The 19,693-nt window shown below is 35.2% G+C and overlaps 2 protein-coding genes across 4 annotated transcripts; one reads left to right on the top strand and one right to left on the bottom strand.

Moving 5' to 3' along the window:
• Window positions 1–1,319: 1,319 nt before the first annotated feature.
• On the top strand, window positions 1,320–12,321 carry LOC131039605 (pentatricopeptide repeat-containing protein At2g27610). Of its 2 annotated transcripts, XR_009104677.2 has the most exons (3): window positions 1,320–2,237; window positions 2,652–5,360; window positions 5,694–12,321. XR_009104677.2 is itself a non-coding variant. In XM_057972397.2 (2 exons), exons 1-2 carry the CDS (start codon window positions 1,439–1,441, stop codon window positions 5,060–5,062), a joined length of 3,210 nt encoding a protein of 1,069 aa, XP_057828380.2. In that variant the 5' UTR covers window positions 1,320–1,438; the 3' UTR covers window positions 5,063–5,518. The 2 variants fall into 2 exon arrangements, 1 of the variants encoding a protein (XP_057828380.2); XM_057972397.2 differs by lacking the exon at window positions 5,694–12,321 and having other exon boundaries at window positions 2,652–5,518.
• Window positions 12,322–13,488: 1,167 nt separating this feature from the next.
• LOC131039653 (uncharacterized) lies at window positions 13,489–19,324 on the bottom strand. Of its 2 annotated transcripts, none has more exons than XM_057972444.2 (6): window positions 18,590–19,324; window positions 17,829–18,412; window positions 15,801–15,987; window positions 15,431–15,495; window positions 14,370–14,580; window positions 13,489–14,237 (listed from the first exon to the last, which is right to left on the bottom strand). In XM_057972444.2, the coding sequence occupies exons 1-6, from the start codon at window positions 18,683–18,685 to the stop codon at window positions 13,896–13,898; spliced, it is 1,485 nt and encodes a 494-aa protein (XP_057828427.2). In that variant the 5' UTR covers window positions 18,686–19,324; the 3' UTR covers window positions 13,489–13,895. The 2 variants fall into 2 exon arrangements, with proteins under 2 accessions (XP_057828427.2, XP_057828428.2); XM_057972445.2 differs by having other exon boundaries at window positions 18,826–19,324.
• Between the last annotated feature and the right edge of the window lie 369 nt (window positions 19,325–19,693).

Genomic DNA, 19,693 nt, shown 5'->3' with positions numbered 1-19,693 from the left:
TCTTAGCCATCTAATATTCTAGACCGTTTTATATAACCATGGTTAGCTAAAGCTATGCATGTAACCTACTATTGTTAGCTAGTTTACTTCGACACCAAGCCTTACACATATTCAATATAAAGTTATAATTCTTCTTAAAAATTTCTTTAAATGTGAATGAGAACCCATAGGATCTAGGTAGGACCTAACACTATTGATATATGCATAATGATTGGGAGAGAAGTGATATTGATGAGATGACTTAATACAATAGTAATTCTTTGGATTAAGGTGTGTAAAGATTTTTCTCATCAATGTTTCAAATCATATTGCATGATCCATCATCAAGATGAAAAGCAATGCATGGAGAGTAAATATAGACAACCTCATAATGAGATGTACTTATATTCCACCCTTGATGATTGCCAAGAGGAAGTCTAATTTAAAGGAGAGGGCGATGTCTTATCGCCTTGTTACTTTTAGTATTTACTTTGACTAGACAACCTCATCCCTCTATTTATAGTTTAATAAAAAGCTAAAATATATTATATTACATAAGTTAATATGCTTAATGCTCATGTTGTAAGATAAACTAAGAATAACAAGAAACTAATAACTAAACATGTACGTTTAATTATCTTTATATCCTTTTCAATTTATAAACGACATTATGCTAACATGTCTTCAATTTACACCCTATTATATTTAAAAAAGACTCACAAAGGATTGCACATACTTTATTATTTAATTGTAAGATACACATTTTACAATTTTAAATATAGCATACCATGACATTAGGTGTTCATATTATCATTTTCTTTAGTATAAGAGTTAAGATTTGAGAAGTATTTAACTCATCAATTTTACTCAAGACATGATCCCAACTTCATCATTTTAGAACGTTGAATCTTTGCACTAATTCTTGGTGGGCTCTTTGTGAACTAAACTTCATCAATAAACTAAAGACTAGTTGAGAAATATTTGTGAACAAAACTTTGAAAAATATTGATGAGAAATCGTTACATATACTCAATAAAAATTAAAGTATCTTAATATTGACAAAAATTAAGGTATCTTACAATTAATATTGACAAGGTCATTCCCATACTATTTATAAGAATTTTTGACATATAATATGCAAAATTTTATGTATCCTATGATTAAAATTTATAAAAATTTGTTGAATTAATTTTCGTTTTCTTTTTCAAATTTTACATTATGAACATGTTACGATAAAATTGGTTCAACAATTGTAAACTTTGAGTGAAATAAAATATGCTTATTTTAAAACATCTACTAAGTACTGTAATTATACAGTGCGTTACTCAAAAGACTAAGCTTCACTCTTTTGTTTCATCACAAACATTATCCACTTCAGAAAGACATTGTCCACATATTATGTATCAAGTCGATAACAGCTTTAAGTACTTATATCAGATGAAGCAAATTGCTCATAAAAATGGCTTCTGCATTTTCTCAGTCTTATGTTTTAGACTGCTTTGGAAAGCCAAAAAAAACCTCTCTTTATTCCACAGAATTTCAAAACAAACAAAAAATAGACATCTCATCAGGTAAAAAAAGAATTCAACTCTCCTTGATAAAATCCATATCAAAATCCGTCACAAAACGAAGAACACATAATAGGACTGACGATGCACAACAACTGGTTGACAATATGTCTCAACGAGATGCAGTATTGTGGTATATTCAGAATGGCAATCTAAGGGAATCTTTAAAACTCTTTCGACGAATACAGCAGCTTGAAAATGTTCCAGTTCCAGAACAGTTGAAACAAATCCATGGTGTTATTCTTAAAAGCGGCCAAGATATAGATGTTTATACAGGCAGTAGGCTTATTGATCTGTATGCAAAATCTCAATTAATAGAGGATGCGCGCAAGGTATTTGACAAAATGCCTGAACGGAATTTGGTCTCATGGAACACCATGGTTGCAGCTTATATCACTTGCAATTGCAAGGAAATGGCGTTAATGTTTATTCAGGAAATGCAGCAGGCTAATGTTCCAGTAGATGAGTTTACAGTGGCTACTGTTCTCGGCGCGTGCTCAAGTTTGTTAGCTCTGGACCAAGGCTTGCAAGCCCATGCTCACATTGTCAAAGCTGGATTTGGGGTGGATGCCTACATAGCCACTGCTCTTATTGATATGTATGCCAAATGTAATTGTGTAGAAGGATTTCGCAAGGTGATTGACGAAAGGAAGGATCCCAGTCTGGTGAATTGGACAGCTCTGATATCAGGTAGGGAAAATTTTAGTGGCTAACGGTAGGCAATTGGCTAGTTATTAGCGTTTTAAAGCTTCAACAGGTCAACACAAGTAAAGATGGACCTAGGGATCTCCTTGATTATCATGGACAACCGATGATGTGTCAACTCCAAATTCTCGTCTTTTGAAACCACACAAGTGATCCCTAAGTCCATCTTTACTATTTGGCTTTTTTTAATAATTTTTCCCAAACAGTTTATTTTAATTCCTCTAAAACCATTTGTTTTTCGTTGACAATTGCCAATTTTCTTCTGTATTTTATACTTACGGAACTGGGAATTCATTTTTTTATTTCACAAGATAAAATAAATTAAGAACGTGATATTGAATAAACCAGCCATGAATTCTAAATTGCTAAAAATGTACGGTTCATTAATTTTTTCCCTAGGATATACTCAAAATGGACTACCGGGGAAGGCAATTGAGGTTTTTAATCAAATTCTTAGGTTGGGAATTATGCCAAACGCATTCATGCTTGTAAGAGTTCTGAGGGCATCAGGTGGCCTAGAAGCAATAGGACATGGCTTGCAAGTCCATGGTTATATTGTTAAATTTGGGGTGTTCTCGGATGTTGATGTGGGGAACGCTCTTCTTGACATGTATGTTAAGTGTGGCGATATAGATTCTGCACATACAGTCTTTGGAAAAATGCAGAGACGGGACATAGTATCATGGAATTCAATGCTAGCAGGATATGTACAGAATGGAAAAGGAGATAGCGCTGGAAAACTCTTCCAGGGAATGAAATTAGAATGTCTCCAGCCTGATCAGTACACTTATGCCTCTTTTCTCCAAGCATGTGCAACCTCGGAGAACCATAAAGTTGGAATGGGAATACACGGTGAAATAATCAAATCTGGGTATGAGACTAGCATCTTTGCTAGCAGCGCTCTTGTTGATATGTATTGCAAGTGTGACATGGTGCAAGATGCACGCTATGTTTTTGACAGAATGCCTGAGAGAAATATTGTATCGTGGGCTGCAATGATTTCAGGGTATGCTCAAAACGCATATGGTGAGGAGGCCTTGAAACTTGTTTGCCTAATGTTAGGGACATGCATATATCCTGAGCAATATACCTTTACTAGTGTTCTTGTTGCCTGTTCCTCTCTAGCATCCTTGGAATACTGCAAGATGGTTCATGCTCACATAATGAGAACAGGGTTTGACTCTAATCTTTCTGTACAGAATGCCCTTGTTGATGCATATAGTAAATGTGGCAGTTTAGCTGATGCATTGTATGTTTTTAATGCAATGCCTGCAAGGGATATTATATCATGGAATGCAATGATAGCTGGATTTGTGCAGAATGGTAGTTTCTTGGAGGCTCTGAAACTATTCTATCAAATACAGTTTACAGATATTGAACCAGATGAATTCACCTTCCCTAGTGTTATGAGGGCATGTGCTAGCCTAGCAGATCTGAAGCAAGGAAAATCCATTCACAATTACATCATCAAAAATGGAAGTGAGTCAAATATCTGGGTGGGAACTTCCCTTCTTGATATGTATATGAAGTGTAGGAGCATTGGATATGCATGCATGGTTTTTAAGAGAATGCCTGAATGGAATATTATTTCATGGAATGCCATGATTGAAGGATATATCCAGAATGGGCTAGGTGAGGAGGCACTGAAACTATTAAGGCAAATGCTACGGGCTGGCACACAGCCAGATCAGTTCAATCTTGCCAGTATTCTTAATGCTTGTGCCAGCTTAGCAGCCCTGGAAATTGGAAAGCAGGTCCATTCTTTTATTATCCAAAAAGGATTTGACGTAGATATCTGTGTGGGGAATGCCATTATTGACATGTATGCCAAGTGTGGAAGTTTGGTGGATGCACAAAAAGCGTTTGTCAAAATATATAAAAGAGATGTTGCCTCCTGGAATGCGATGATGGGTGGATATGCACAGCATGGTTATGGGAAGGAGGCTGTTGAACTCTTTGAACAAATGCAACAAGAAGGTGTGAAGCCAAATCATATTACTTTTGTATGTGTTCTTTCTGCATGTAGCAATGCTGGACTATTGCATAAAGGTTGTCGCCTATTTGATTCCATCCTGCTAGATCATGACATCACTTTAACAATGGAGCATTATGCATGTATGGTTGATCTTCTTGGCCGTGCTGGTCAGCTGGGTGAGGCAGAAGAACTCATCAACAATATGCCCTTTGAGCCTAGTGCTTTAGTTTGGCGAACCTTACTTGCTGCCTGCAGAATCCATGGGGATATTGAATTAGGAAAACGTGCAGCAGAACATGTTCTGAGGATAGAACCACAAGACTCTGCAGCATATGTGCTCTTATCTAATATCTATGCTGCATCTGGCAGGTGGGATCATCTTACAAGTGTGAGAAAATCAATGAAAGAAAGGGGTGTGAAAAAGGAACCAGGACTCAGCTGGATTGAAGTAAAAGGAAGGGTGCATTCTTTTACGGTCATGGACAGATCACACATACAGACAGAGGAAATATACAGGAAGCTGGAAATATTAATGGAGTTGATAAAGGGAGCAGGTTATGTCCCTAACACAAATTTTGTGCTGCACGATGTCGAGGAGGAACAAAAAGAAAAATTATTATCATATCATAGTGAGAAGCTGGCCATTGCATTTGGGCTTATTAGCATCCCACAGGGAATGCCTATTAGAATTATCAAGAATCTTCGTATATGTGGTGATTGCCATACGGCTGCCAAACTCATTTCTAGGATTGCAAAGCGAGAACTTTTCTTAAGAGATGCTAATCGCTATCATCATTTCAAAGATGGGATGTGTTCTTGTGGGGATTATTGGTGATAATAAAAAACAAACAATGAACATACATGTGATCCTATACCTTACCTCTGACTCAGGCTAATGACCTGTTTCAGCTTTGGAAGCAGGCTGTTTTATCTCGGTAGCACTGTCATCTTGTCAGCACTGGGTCTTTGGTAGTAGCTTCTGATGACTGCAGTAGCAAGTCACTTTGATAACACTTTCATCTTCAGCAGCAATCTGTGTGTGACATTAGCATCACTATAACTTCAACAGCATCTGGGATGATGTCAGCAGCAATTACAATTTTGATAGCATCTGAGACCACTTCAGTGGCAAGGTAGGAATGACAGTTAACAGTGGTAACATAGCAATTCAACTTGTTTTTATTTTTCTAGCCTGCTATCATGGGTTGTGTAATTTTCTTGGTTGCATGTTTTTTCTTGTTGGTTTCACCCAGAATGTGGCAAGTATACAAGTAGGCATTTAGGTGGAATATTTCTGGACTTACTCCTCTTTTGTGACTGTTTGTCTGTATTTTGAAGCTGTGTATATTGTTTCTAGCTTTGGCTGGTGCTAGGGTTCAGCCTGTTATGTGTTGCAATTATTCTTTTCCCTGGTTGCAATTATTCATCTTCCATGACATGGTGGTTGTTCTGTTTTGCATGGGTAGGTGTCTCGCTGGTGGTGCTGTCTTCTGGAAACCATTGGAGTTCCTAAGTGTTGAAGAATAGCGTCAGTCAGTAATCTGATCTGACTGAGTCATTTAACAAATTAATTTACTAATGAATATTCATTGTATTTGAATCAACTATTATATAATTTGATTCTCTGAGATAATCAACATGTATCGATTAATATATTAATCAATTCTATGTAAGGTGTATTACATATGAATCGATTCATATATTAATCGATTCTATGTAATGTCTAAGTATGAATTAGTTTCTTGTTAATCCATGTTAACTAACTAATCTATGACGTGTGATTACATGAAACGATTCAATGATCAAAACCGTATTATCTTCTTGCTTTAGACGTGTTATGTCTAAATGATTTTATGGAGAGAGACATGATGGTTGGGAGATGTGATGATTAAGAGGATCGTGTTGATTGGTTTAGACATCGTTTTCTTATATTAGTCCGATCTCTCTGTCTCTCTCCATTCAAAAAAAAAAACAAGAATCGTAGAAGATAGAAGTATAACTTTATAGTTCCACATCTATATATTCGAATTGTCCAGCATCATTAGCAGTTCTGATTTTCTGTCATCGTTTTACACCATCATCATTCAGATTAAATTGCATCATCTTTCAGTCTGCCTTACACAGTAATCAATCAGATTGAATTCCCTCTCTTGTGCTGTGATTAATCTGTATCTGTCTGTAAGGCAGTTTCAAATTAAAATCTGATCTCCATAACTTAACACTAAGTAATTGTAATAACAGTTGGGCTGTTACACTAGGCAAAAATGATATTTGATGATGACAGAAAGAGGAAAAACAATTAGGCACTTATGGTGGGATTCCAAAAGAGAATGAAACTACTCGTCTTCTTGTGCAGAGACAACAAATGTAGAACCATGGAACAGGAAAGAGAGAAAGGGGCAGAGAGTAGGCTCTAGATGAGATTCGCAGAACATTTGCTCAGCAAAGGGAAAAGGATTGGGAAAAGAGGGAAGAGCTCATGAGGTTGTCTAGAGATTGGCCATTGAAGGGGCCTGCAAGCAATGGTCTGTGCGCAGATTTGTGTGTGGATTTGAAGCATCACTATGGTGTTGATAGTTGTTGTAAGCTATAGTTAGTTGAGCATGTGGGGTTGTGTGCTGAGGCTTCTTTTCAACCTATTTGTAACCCTGTGAGGACATTATACTATCTAATGAAAAATAACATTGTTTTTGCTTATGTTTGGCATTTAATCTGTTGTTGTGTATGGCTGCTAGGATAGGCTAAGGTTATCTTTCATCGGATACCCTTGCTAGATTGCACCACTCTTTTGGCATCTTTGCTTCAAGAATGCAGACCTCTATTCAAGTTTGTGAAGCTAGTAGTATGTGGCATGTGCTTTATCTTATCTTGCTTATTATTTTGTTTTCTTGTTTATTCCATATCTTTCCTAGTTGATGGTCTCTGTATTTGTTCCTTGAGAAGAGCTTCTTTGTGTCTGCAAAAGCAAAAAATCTCTTATAGTTGTAAAACCCTCTAAGCTAATCTTCTATCCTTGCTCAAATGTAGCTTGGTAGTATTTTTTTGGTTTTGCCATATATTGATATATGTGATTTCTTCATTTTCACAATCATGATTGGACACTGAAGGCACTTTTCTTGAGGTACTTTCTGCCTGCATTAACTACTTTATGATTCCATCCTAAAATAACTAGTCAGCCTTAGGATGTTTCCTGCCATAGGAAGACACTTAAATTTTTTTTACCAGCTATATTGACAAATCTGAAATCTCTCTTTGTAATTTTAAACAATCTTTAACTTTTATAGGGTCCTGATCTAGTTTCCAAACAGGCTCTCCACGTTTTTTCCATGGTTTCGTTTGACAATGTGAAACCCATCCTACATACTTGGAATCCCTTGCTGGTCAATGTATTGATTTGTTTGTTATGTTTAAATTAATGTGGAAGTTTGCAATGGTTATATTACTTGAGGAGAAATTGGGTTTGTGATCTTCATTTCTTCTTAAAATTTCTAGCTGGTTGAAGAGAAGGAAATTAAAGGAAATGAAATATCCCTGAGGATTGTGAGAGAATTTATGACATACTTCTAAGTTGCTGGTAGAAACCTTGAACACATGAAACCCTAGCAAGGCTGTAAAACCAAGGGTTTTGCCCCAGTGGAATCAATCTTCGTTTGTAATTAAGGCAACAAGTGAAATGGTTTTATGGGATGGGTTATGCCTATTCCTTGTGATGCTGTTGTATTAAGCGAGTGAAATGGTATGTTTTTGGGAAGGTGGGAAGGGAGTTTTAAGCTTATGCCTCTTCCTTGTGATGCTGTTATATTTGACATGATTTCCAAAATAACATGCTCCAATATTACTTACATGCACAGTGCACAGGTAGAAGAAACATGAATATATATGTGATTGAAATATTGAAAATAGTAGAGAAACAAAACTGAAACTGCAGAGAAACTACACCATGAATCACAAATAATAAAGTGTTGTATGATATAATGATTTCTCAGTGATTTCAATACGTTCATCCACAGTAATTGGATTGATGCAATCTGGCTTTATAAACCCATTATTTTCCTGTTCAAAACCAACTAACCTTACCTACAGGAATGTAACTTCCCAAAAACTTACAATTGTTTTATTTATAGATTAAGTACTATCTCATCTAACATTTATTTATTAATATTTTTCTACGTAACCGGGGGACGTGTCCCCTTCCTGAAAGCTCCCCTCCCGGTCTCGGGGATGTTTTGGGGACTTGGGGACAGCCAGGGGACGTTTCCCCCCTGCCCCCAAAATGTGGGAATTTGCTGGGGACGTCCTGGAAACGGGGGGACGTTTGCCCCAGCCGTGGGGGATGTTCATATGTCCCGGGGATGGCTGTGACGTCCCCAATCCATCCCGGGGATGCTTGGATGTCCCCCACGGCTGGGGCTAGTTAAAAACATTAAAAAAATGTCATATTTTTAAATTTTTTTTCCTAACGTGGGCCCCAAATTATTTACCCTAAATCGTTCCAATTGTTAAAAATTTAAAAGGCAACGATATTAAATTATTAATATAAGTCTTGATTATGTGATAATTCATAATATCGTTAACTTATATTAAAATTTAATATAATCTGAAGATCAAGACAGATAAATTATTAATATAAGGCAACAATAAATATTTATGTTTCATATCGGGCCATATTTCATGTTTGACCGTATGATATATTTAAAATCTTAAAAGGGAACTATATCAATATTTCATCTCTTACCATATGATATTCATATATTTAAAAGGGAAGGATATGCGATACGGGCGATAAAAACAATTATTTCCAGCAATAATTGTTTAAGCAAAGCAATCAAATTTTCAACAAATCCAACAAGTGCTAGCATATTGACAACGAATTTTCAATTATGATTGCATATTGAGTATTGACAATGAATTCTGAACTCTGAATGCATATAGAATGAATTTTGAACACAAATGTGGTATTTTAAGGTTCTATAATGTACATATAGCTGCTTTATCCATGTTTTCATACGAATATAATGTATATATACATGCTTTATCTATTTTTCATATGAAAATTTAAATTTCCCTCTATATTTTAAAATTTCCCTATATTTTATATAGCTGTCCCCTTTGCCGTCCCCCCGCCGTCTCCAAAATTGGCAAAAGGATTTGCCGTCCTGGAAACTCGTCCCGCCGTGCCCTGCCGTCCCCTTCCCGGAAACTTGGGGTAACATAGGTATTATTAATTCCAATATGAAATGTGCAATGGAAGTGAAAATTCTTATGCCACAACTCATTTGATTCAGAATCCTATTGCTCTGTCAATGGGGTGTATAAGACCAATTATTTTTGGAAGCATATGGGGAATTTGAGGATCCTTGATATGCAATTATACTTGAAGGCTGCCTTCTTCATCATATGGCAAATAAGAGCACAATGGCGGTGTGTATTTTAAACTGTATTACTTTGGAAAATTGTTTTATTTGTTCTGCATCTTATGTTTCTTCTTCTGTTCTTTGTGACAAGGTGTGTTGGAATATTTGAGCCTTCATAGGATTGAGTTGTTAGGGATGTGATCTTCTTATTCTTCTTGATGGATATTTTGTTACTCTTGTAGTTGTTATTATAGTATCCTGTGATCTGATTGGTGTCACAATATGTACTTGTATTGTATGGTGTACTTGTATTGGAGTCACAATATGCACTTGTATTGTCTGTATAGCCTGACTTGGCCTAGTGGTGGAGAACTTGTGCCTTGTTTGTAGTGCAATTAGGTGCCTCACGCAAGTACGAGGTAGTCCCATATTGCTTTAACCCATCTGTAGACCCATATACAGATTGCTGGCATCATGGACTATAAAAGACCCTTTCCTTTCCTTTCCTTTTGTTGTTCCATGGAATATTTGCATAGATTTTTTTGGTTTCTTCGCTGGTTAAGAAAGCTTGCTGTCTGGATTGGTATGATTTCATTTGTATAGGAGCTTTTGACTCCTTGGACATCTTATGCTTCTATATTTAGAGCACCTCTATTGCATGTTCATATACATATGGTTGCATTTCAAATATTTGTAATATGATTTGTGGAAGGAAAAATTAGAGTATTCATTGTTGGTTATGCTCAAATTTTGTATGCATGTGTGTAGTACAGTCCGTCTTAAGATCAAATTTGAAGATTGTTTCATTGTTTTCTCCAAGGAGTGTACTCTTAGAAAATATAGTTTAGCATCATCAATGTATCCAAAGAAGTAATTAACTGATTGTTGAGAGCAGTAAATAGATCATTCTAGCAACAAGTAATACCATGCAAGGGCTTTTCCTAGGAGGGTGAGAAATTATTTGCAGTTCAATACCATAATATAGCTTACAATTAATGCACACTTGCCAATGCAATTGTTTACATGGACAGTTGGGTTTTCCCTGAAAATTCTGCAAAATTTTAGATATTTGAGTATGGAATATGGAAAAGAAGCCAACCTAATGAGTGCTGAGCTCCACTATTTCACAATTTACAGATGGGGCATGGAAAAGTAGCCAGAATGACGAGTCGTGTGTTACATAGTAAAGGGTTGGAATCTCAGACACTTATGGCCATGGTATTATGTTGCAAATGAGGTTAACAATTGACATGTGGTCTAATAGGTAGCTTGTGGATTAGTTGGTTAAACAAGCAGTCTGAAAGTTAGATAATTGGGTGGGATTTGATTTGTGTGTTTTATGACCTCCATGAGTAGTTGGTACAATAATGACAATGTTTTGTTATTTATATTGGTAATAATTACAAGGTAAGGAGACCCACTTAGGACACGCGCACCCTTAAGCATTTCTTAATAAGGAGAAAGAACAATTAACATAATCCACTACTTTGGGAATTTCACCTTCTAGCCTTTTTCCCCACTTGCAAAGCATTTGGAATTTGTATTGCTTATAAGCCATCCCTGTGTCATAACATTTACCAACGTGGGATTGACCCTCTTACAACCTGATCATGCAGCAACTTACTTTCTCCATCAATCGTTAGATGAATGGCTACTAATAGGCAGCTCATATTGTTGTAGAGGAACTTGTTGAGTACTAGTTATATAGTGAACATTGTAACTGGGTCATCAATTTGACTCTTAAAGTGAGACCCCATTGACATTGTTGGCTGTTCTTGATATGCTTGCTGATTCATACCTGTCTGAAGAACAGGAAAAGGACCCTAGCATGTGGAATTGATACTCTTGAAGATGTTGATTCATCTTGTCATTGCTTGAAATGGAATAATGATTCATCTTCACAACATTGAGTGAGAATGAGTACAATTTGAGAATGATAGGATGACAAATTTAAAAGCAGGATAGGAGCAGTAATGATGCAACATATGCTTATCTTCTTATGTTTAAATAGGTAGTGCTGGGAAAGGTGTGTTGCACACCTTGCTTAATAATGTAATATTCTTATTTTGTTGTGGTGCATCTTAGGATGCACGTACCACTCTAAGATAGGCATTTTTGGAGACACTTGTAAGGTGTATGGGAAATTGAACATACATTTAATTTTGAGGGCCTTGATTTAGTGGCATGTGGTTTTGGGCTCATAGTTTTTGCAATACCAATTAATGGTCTTGCGCAAGCATGGTTTATAAAAGCAAGCACATGGGTAGTTGTTTGAGGTATGCATTGCAGAGCATCTGAAGGAGATTGTATGTGGTAAGATCTTGAGGAAGGCATGGAGTGGAATGTGTGGCTCCGATATGCTTTTGGATTGATCACATGAGGAGTGCAATTGGGTTGCTTAATGCTGCCACATTTCTACACAGAGGACTCTGTAAGCGTATTGTTATCACATTCTAGGGATAATACATTGAGTTTGTGGTGCTTTGAAGGCTGTTTTTTTCCTGAAAAGATTTTCCAGGGTACATTCAGTGTCATCTTTGTGTTTTTTTGCATTGTGGATTCTGCATACTATTTTGGTGTAGTTTCTCTCATAAAGGCTATGTGGAATTAGCATTTGTGGCTTGAAACTCCTAATAGGTAGTAGAGGTAAATGTCACGCTCTGATGATAATTGATTTTTTTTGCCAACCCCAGTGTGGAAGAAGTAAAACCTCCATTAACATTTGACCATTCCTAATCAATTTGTTTTGTTAAAAAAATGTTTTTGAGTTTTTATTAGATTGTGTACCTATGAAAGATTAATATTGCTTTCAATTGTTTTAAAATGTAACGAATTTGAAAAAGTGAACAATAAGCTATAGCTGTTCCCTTTGATGCATGGACTGCATTCCATGCAGGCTTTTCATATTTGAATGAGTGAGCCCCTTCTGTTGGTCTGAGTAGATGTTGATAATATAATGGTATTTTGACTAATTAAAATTTAAATATTTTCCTCACAAAAGTGTGTTTGCCAGATTTATAACTTTGCTAAGACAAAAGTTGAAACAGCAGATGGAGTGGCTTCTTTCCCTTTGCTATTTGTATTTCAAACTCTGTGAGATTACTCAATCTAGCTACAGCTAACACACATGAACAAGCATACAATTCTTCTTACAGCCAACCACCCAAAGATGTTAAATGTTTTACAAATGTTTTGATAATGCTTCTTTAATACATCGCTATCATGTCACAAGCTATCATAGACATTGTAATGCACCTTCCATGTATAATGAGGATACAATTTTGTTTCTAGTATAGGCAAACCTTCACACAATTACTGGAATAGATGTGATTTTTATGATTTAAAAGAACAAGACTTTTCATTCCTTTTATTAATATAAGGGAATACCTCTTTGAAAATAAAATAAAGTTAATATTAAATAAAAATGAGTATTTACAACATAAACTATATAATGAAAGTAAAATCTTGAACTCAACTATCTAAATCTCTTTTAAAGTGTATGAATGTCTTATTCATGATTTCCTGGCAATTTGGTGGTCTTCCTTAATCTTTAATTTCTGAAGATTCTTTAGTATGTATATTATATTTTATTCCAATGAAGTATGATATTTATATTCCTGGTTCCATCAGAATATGCGAATTTATAAATCTCCAGTAGTCATCCTGTGCTTCAAAGAAACTCTTCAACTGGTACTCAATAGATTCCATCATTTATTTTGTTCATTCTCGAATTGGAAATTTCAAATTTTCAAATCAAATTCTTTTAGCCGAAAACATTGAGAAATTAAATCATGTGAAGAAATATTCTTTATTACTATTTAATGGTACACATTTGAACTATCACCTAGTAATTAACTAAATAAAATGTAGATATTTGTCAGCATTTGAAGTTGATTATAGGGTAGTAGAACTCATAAGGCTCCCAATAAATTAAGGGATTGCACTTTCTTTATGCCAACTATGAGGAAGATAATTATTTTAAGTCCCTTAAGAATTACACTTAAACTCATCCCCCTTTTGTTTAAACTTTAAATCATTCAATGAGACTCATCACAATTGAAGAAGAGTTCTAGTAGGTGGCATGAATCTCTCCCAATAAAGCTTGCACTTTCGTTTGACTAGATGCCATCTATGAGGAAGAGAAGTATTTTGGCAAAATCTTTTAAGACTTACACTTAAACTCATTCCTTTTATTCAAATAATTCAATGAGACTCATCGCAACTGAAGAGAAGAAGTTCTACCGGGTGATATGAAACTCCTTATGCATCGTAAGACAAAGGACTGGCATGCTAGAAGTATTAAGGGTTTTGAGCTCATTCTTTCTCTTCCATCCTTTCAACATTAAGGATTCTTTCTTTATACTGTTTTATGTATTCATAAATTGCTTGATCATTTGTATGTGCCTCTCTCAATTGGCATGGTGGTGAAGGACTAGGATCTGTGACCATTGTAGCCTCCATGTATTGCTTTTCTACTTCATTGGCAAAACATATCATTGCTTCGGAACAATACTCAACAGCATTTTGGGTAACAAATGGCTTATATTTCAATAGCTTGGCATATTCTCTTAAAACATGGAACATGTAGTCATAAACATAATTCATTTTCAACTCATTCAACATGAAATCACTCCCTGCCCTGCCAATTTCAATTGCCTGCACAAGAGTAAACATGAAACTATTAAAGAATGTGCAATGTGTTAGAGAATGAGAAAGTGGCCTCTTTTGTGCGATTGTTTCCTCAATCTACAGAAAACTTGCAATGTGTTAGAGAATGAGAAAAGTCACCTCTTTTATGTGATTGTTTCCCCAATTTACAGCAAATTTGATGGAATCGCACATTGTATCAGATCTTACAGGCCAATAATGTTTATAGGGAACAAGGCCTCGTTGAAAAAATTCATAATACTCTGGAGTTATTAACAAGGTTGGCGAGTCGCATGCCATAATATTCTTTAGGCTCACTGACCATGCGTTGCCTTCAACGTATATCTTGTATCTATCATACAAATTGTTACATCAAAATGCTATATCAGACCACCAAAATAATGAACAGAAATTACTGAACATAATTCAGAATGAAGGTACGTTCAATTATTGTAGCTTGTTTGACTTTTAGCCCCTAAATATATTTTAGATATTTTCTAGGTTTTTCCTAAAATCTCCAGCAATATATAATTTGCAAATAAACACAAGTTCTATTTATCTTTTAGCATGTATGAATCTTTTACTTTTGGAAGTATATCATAATGTGATGTTAAATAATAAACATTCTAATAAAAAAAAATCTAAAGCTTTTCCATTCCATTCAACGAGTCAAAAGAAAAGTTAATGGGAATGCCAACTTTAAAAGTGATTAGAAATCAGATTATAGATCACGGTAGACATGCAAAAATAATTGAGAGGGTCTATTGGAACAAGATCCTGGTTCAAACACAATATACTGTTCTTAAGTGTATTTATGTGGGTCCAACCAGATTTTGCCCTGGCTGTTTATAAGAGCTACTCTAATTCCTATATTCTATGTTTGAAGGGTGGATTAATAAGCTCATTATTGGAATAGGTGTTTATCCATGTGGGTCCAACCAAATTTGGCTCGAGCTGTTTATATGAAGTGCTCCAGTTCCTTTATTCCAAGTTTGAGTGGTGGATTACTGAAGCCTATATTTTCAAATGTAATTATCAGAGTCATATATAACACAAACACATGCATATATGTTAACACCCACTCATTCTCTGACTCTCCAAATAAACACAAATATTGGTTTGTTTATAAGATAGATAAAAATTTGAAGTTATCAAGCTTTGGTAGTAGTAACTTAAAGAATAAAATGGTGAAAGAAAGAGACCTGTTCTTACACTGGTCAGACAGTTTGGAATTTTCAAAGCCTTTTTCAGACTCCTTTTTCCAGTCCTGTAATATATACAAAGCACAAAAATAAACATGCGAAAAAACTTTCTAACTGGCATGCTTTCAACAGTAAAGATCAGTCAATTAGAAAGATGAGGTTTCTTAATGTGCTCTACCACTAAGCTACCCATCCATCCCATTGCAATTAAGTGTGGATTGCTCTTTCAACAATTCTGATTCCACATTCTTGACGTATCTCAAGGCAGACATTTCGTTGTCAAAGCTGGCCCTTGAAGGTAAATTCAAAAAGTCAAGAAATCTAAACTCACACAACATTTTCAAACCTCTATTTTTAGTTATTTCTTTACCTGAACAACAAGGTGACCGTTCCAATTGGATATTTTGTTGCATTTGAGAAGTTCCATTCTAACATCTGCAACCTTTGGATTTCCTTTCCAATATGCAGTTGGGTCTCTGTCAGCCCACTTTACTTGTTGGTTTCCATTTTGGATTTCGTTGATCAAAACTTCCCATGGTGGGATCCTAATCTCCGGCCTGAAAAATTTAAGTCTCAGTGAGGATAACAATATCTATATTGGTTTACACCCAGCATAGTTAAGCAATCAACTATATAGATTTGAAAATAAGATGCAACTTAATAGTTTGCTATGATAATATAGAAAACTTGAGAGTTAATGCCAAATGGAGAATAGAAACTAATGATAAAATGATACTTCTAAAACTTTTGTTATTTTTGTTTTTGCTCTTTTTCCAATAATTTGCTCAACAAGAGATGACTTTGAGAAGCTCTTAATGTTTTGCTAGTAGCAAATAATACTGAAGCGACCAATTCAGGAAAGAGTTTTAAGAATTTAGCAGCCTAAGATTTCTTGTAATTTCTTAAATGTAAAATTTAGAAAATAAATAAAAATGATCTTAATGCAAGTAGTAAATGGGCTGTTAGAAAAAGCTTTCATATAAAAAGATACATCCCCTACATATGATTGAAGTTGAATTATTTAAAAATTCTAATATATTTATGAAAGAGGAGTAAGGTTCAATCTCAAGCCCTTTTGATGAGCATATAGTTGTCACAATTGCTAAGCTGAGTACATAACTTTGGATAAGGAATTAGTCCTTAAATGTTCGAGTGCCATAAGATGCATTGATTTATGGAGTATTTTATTTTACAAAATGAGTTCTAGCATCCATTGACAGGAATCTAGAAGTTTTCAATTTGTGGCCCGCCACCAAGTCTACAGGACCCTGGAGCGGCTTCCTATTTTAGAAATAAGTCTTATTTTTTTGGGTGGAATTTCAATTGAAAAGGATTCTGCATAGGTTGGACTAGAAATAGTTAAGTATAAATTTCTGTACTAAGGTTTTGGTAGGATAAAGAACTAGTAATGAAGAATATGTACATATCATTTCTTAAAGAATATGGGTGGTAAATTGTAATGGAGGATATCTGTTATCAACAATGCTTTTCTAAAGAATGGATGTCTATATTTGTAATTTTGTACTATTATATCCAGATTCTGAATCGTATGGCAAATCAAACTTACTATCCAATCCCACCCCTAACGAACAAGGAGTTGTTGAATTCATTCAAGGTGTTTGGAGAGAATCACTGCCTTATAATATCTGATATGAATGGGCTATGATATTCTTCTCCGAAAAAAGCAGATTTAAGTCTTTTTCAAGTCTTGGTGTAAGTCTTTTCCTTGGCCACCTCTTTCTCTCAGTTTGAGTGTAATGCTCTTTCTTCTAGTTCTCTTAAATCAATGAGCTAGAATGTAGGTCTCAGCGTGTTAGTCCTACTCTTCACCTTCTCTCCCAATCGTCTAAGTGCATATATGCTCTCTATTGGTCTAAATGCATACATGCTTTCTCTAAGGTCTCCTAACTAAAATAGGAGGTAGACTGCAAGTCTTGGTTAAGTCATTTCCTCAGCTTTTTCTCTTTATCCAATTGCATAATCTATGAATCTGTGGTCTTCTAAGAAAGCACAGGCAAATTGCAAGGCTTGATGTATTTTCTTCCCTGGCCTCCTCTCCCTATTGGTTTCAGTGCATAAATGCTATCTTTCTAATGGTCGTTGAATTTTGTGAAACCCATACAAAAAAGCCAAATGAAAGTCTTGAATTCAAATTTCATAGAAAATGTATAGTTAAGAAGTACAAATAGATAAGCTTCAGACGTAGCATTCATTCGGAGGAAAATAGCAACTGAAAAGGGTTATAAGAATTAGAAGCAGATATCATTTAAAGTAGCAATCATTCAGAAGCAAAAATCGTTCAAAAAAACTTATTATTAGTAACAGTTTTCCTCTAGGTAAGAACAAATCATTGAAAAGAAATCTTATTAAGAATTATAAAACTCATATTATCTCTTACCATCCCCAATAAGACCAATCTGGAAACAGAATATCATAAAAATCTCGGTGCCCACAGTAGTGAAACAGAGGTGTGGGGTTTTTCCTGGTCTGATTATTCTTGTCATCAAACCTACTAATAAGAGGTTTGTCTTCGCAATTGAACATCAGGTCCAAGTCAGGAACCATACCAGGATACTTTTTCAACAACTGAGAAAATGCCCATATGGTAAAAAGATCCCTTGTTTGGAAACATTTGTGATAGATCTCAGTAAACAACCTTCCCTTAACAATCATCAGCCTGAAAGATGCCACTTCCTTTGCTTCTTCAACTAGCTGCAATGTGATTCCAGACTCTTTCCAGGGCCAGAGATCTGCAACAATCCACTTGAAATAGAATGGGCAGGATTCTGCTCTATCATCATCAAAGTTTTTGTTCATAACTTTGGAAAACAATGATTTTGATGAAAAAGACGAAGAAGTGCAAACAGCCTTGGAAGAGCAATTGAGCATTTCTTTGGTCTCGTGTCTTCCGTGGAAGAGGGCAGAGTCTGCCATTCCTTTTGGATAAAATTTCGGTGGTCTGACCTTCCATAACTCATCTGACTGCATGGATTACAATAAACATCGGTTAGGATTTGTCAAATGCGAAGAAAGCCAATCAGTAGTAATTCGGTTCAATGACCACTACTTACCCTCTTACCTGCTCATTGCAACTAGTCTATTCAAATATCTTCAATTTTTCATTCAAAATATTGATTTATTATTTATCAGAGAACATACCCAACTATTAAAAAGCAAGAGTGAGACTACTACAGCTGCGAAAACCAGCAAATTGCGAATACTGCCTCTGATCTTCAAAAGCTCATTAGTTTTCATAGTTTCTATTGGAAAATACTGATTATATATCAGTTGTCTTTCAGATAAGCTCAACAGAGAACCAGTTCTATTCCATCAAAACCTCCCTAGACATAGTCTTGGTTTCTTCTAAAATTGGTAGATTAAACAACTCTACTCACACTGGAACTTGCTGGCAGACCTCCATCCTTGCATACTCTTTGCTTCATGAAGAAGTATTGTTGTTTTCGAACCAAACTCTTCTAAAACTTGCACAAGGAACCCATCGCCATGTTTAGCAAGTTTGCTTACTATAAAACTTCCTGTTACACTGTCTGTCTTTAGTTTTTCTGTTTCTATTCCATTAAAACTCACTCAATACATACAACTGGCTCATTCGATGTCATCTTAGTCTATTGATCACCTCTGGAGTTTAACACTTCGTTAAAAGAAACTCTCTTCAATCAATCCACCATTAAAGGAAACCTTCAATTTTTACTTCATGCTTTTTCTTATCTGATCCTTCGCCACCCTGTTCCACTTCCCACGTCTTTGTAGCTCAGCCTTTTCTAAATTGTGGGATGGGATGATCCATTAAAACAATCAAATGGGTGCCTGGTTTTGTGCTTTAATGATTTCATTTTTGGCATACAATCCATGCATTGTGATTGTTGAAATGGCAATTGTGAATGTTGAAACGGTTTTTCAACCAAGGCACTCTTGACGTGCTCCCCATATAAAAGGAAATTTTTATAAGTATATTGATGTGTATTTAGAATGGTAACTAGAGTAGTAGTTGTAATGGGTGAGTGGAATTTTTTTTGAAAATTAATATGGATATTTTAAATTTGTTAAAGAAATATTAAGAAATCACTCTTAAAATATAAATTTAATTTGTAAATGTAATAAAAAATACTTTAAAACCAATGTTTTCTAATTTTCAAATAAATAAACATTACAAAATTCTAACTAAATATAATATTAGTAAAATGCAATGATGATATTAATATAGAAAGTATTTTAAATCAAAAGAAAAACAAACAAATTCAG

Source organism: Cryptomeria japonica, chromosome 5 (genome assembly GCF_030272615.1).
Source record: "Cryptomeria japonica chromosome 5, Sugi_1.0, whole genome shotgun sequence".
NCBI classification, from domain to species: domain Eukaryota; kingdom Viridiplantae; phylum Streptophyta; class Pinopsida; order Cupressales; family Cupressaceae; genus Cryptomeria; species Cryptomeria japonica.
The sequence above is the reverse complement of the archived record's forward strand: the minus strand, read 5'-3'. Positions and strand labels throughout refer to the sequence as shown.

Coding starts and splice junctions, on each gene's coding strand:
- LOC131039605 (XM_057972397.2), top strand. CDS start 1,439: ATGGCTTCTGCATTTTCTCAGTCTTATGTTTTAGACTGCTTTGGAAAG. Junction 2,238..2,651: donor TTGGACAGCTCTGATATCAG/GTAGGGAAAATT, acceptor TTTTTTCCCTAG/GATATACTCAAAATGGACTA.
- LOC131039653 (XM_057972444.2), bottom strand. CDS start 18,685: ATGAAAACTAATGAGCTTTTGAAGATCAGAGGCAGTATTCGCAATTTG. Junction 18,413..18,589: donor TCTTGCTTTTTAATAGTTGG/GTATGTTCTCTG, acceptor TAATCCATGCAG/TCAGATGAGTTATGGAAGGT. Junction 15,496..15,800: donor ACGGTCACCTTGTTGTTCAG/GTAAAGAAATAA, acceptor TATATATTACAG/GACTGGAAAAAGGAGTCTGA.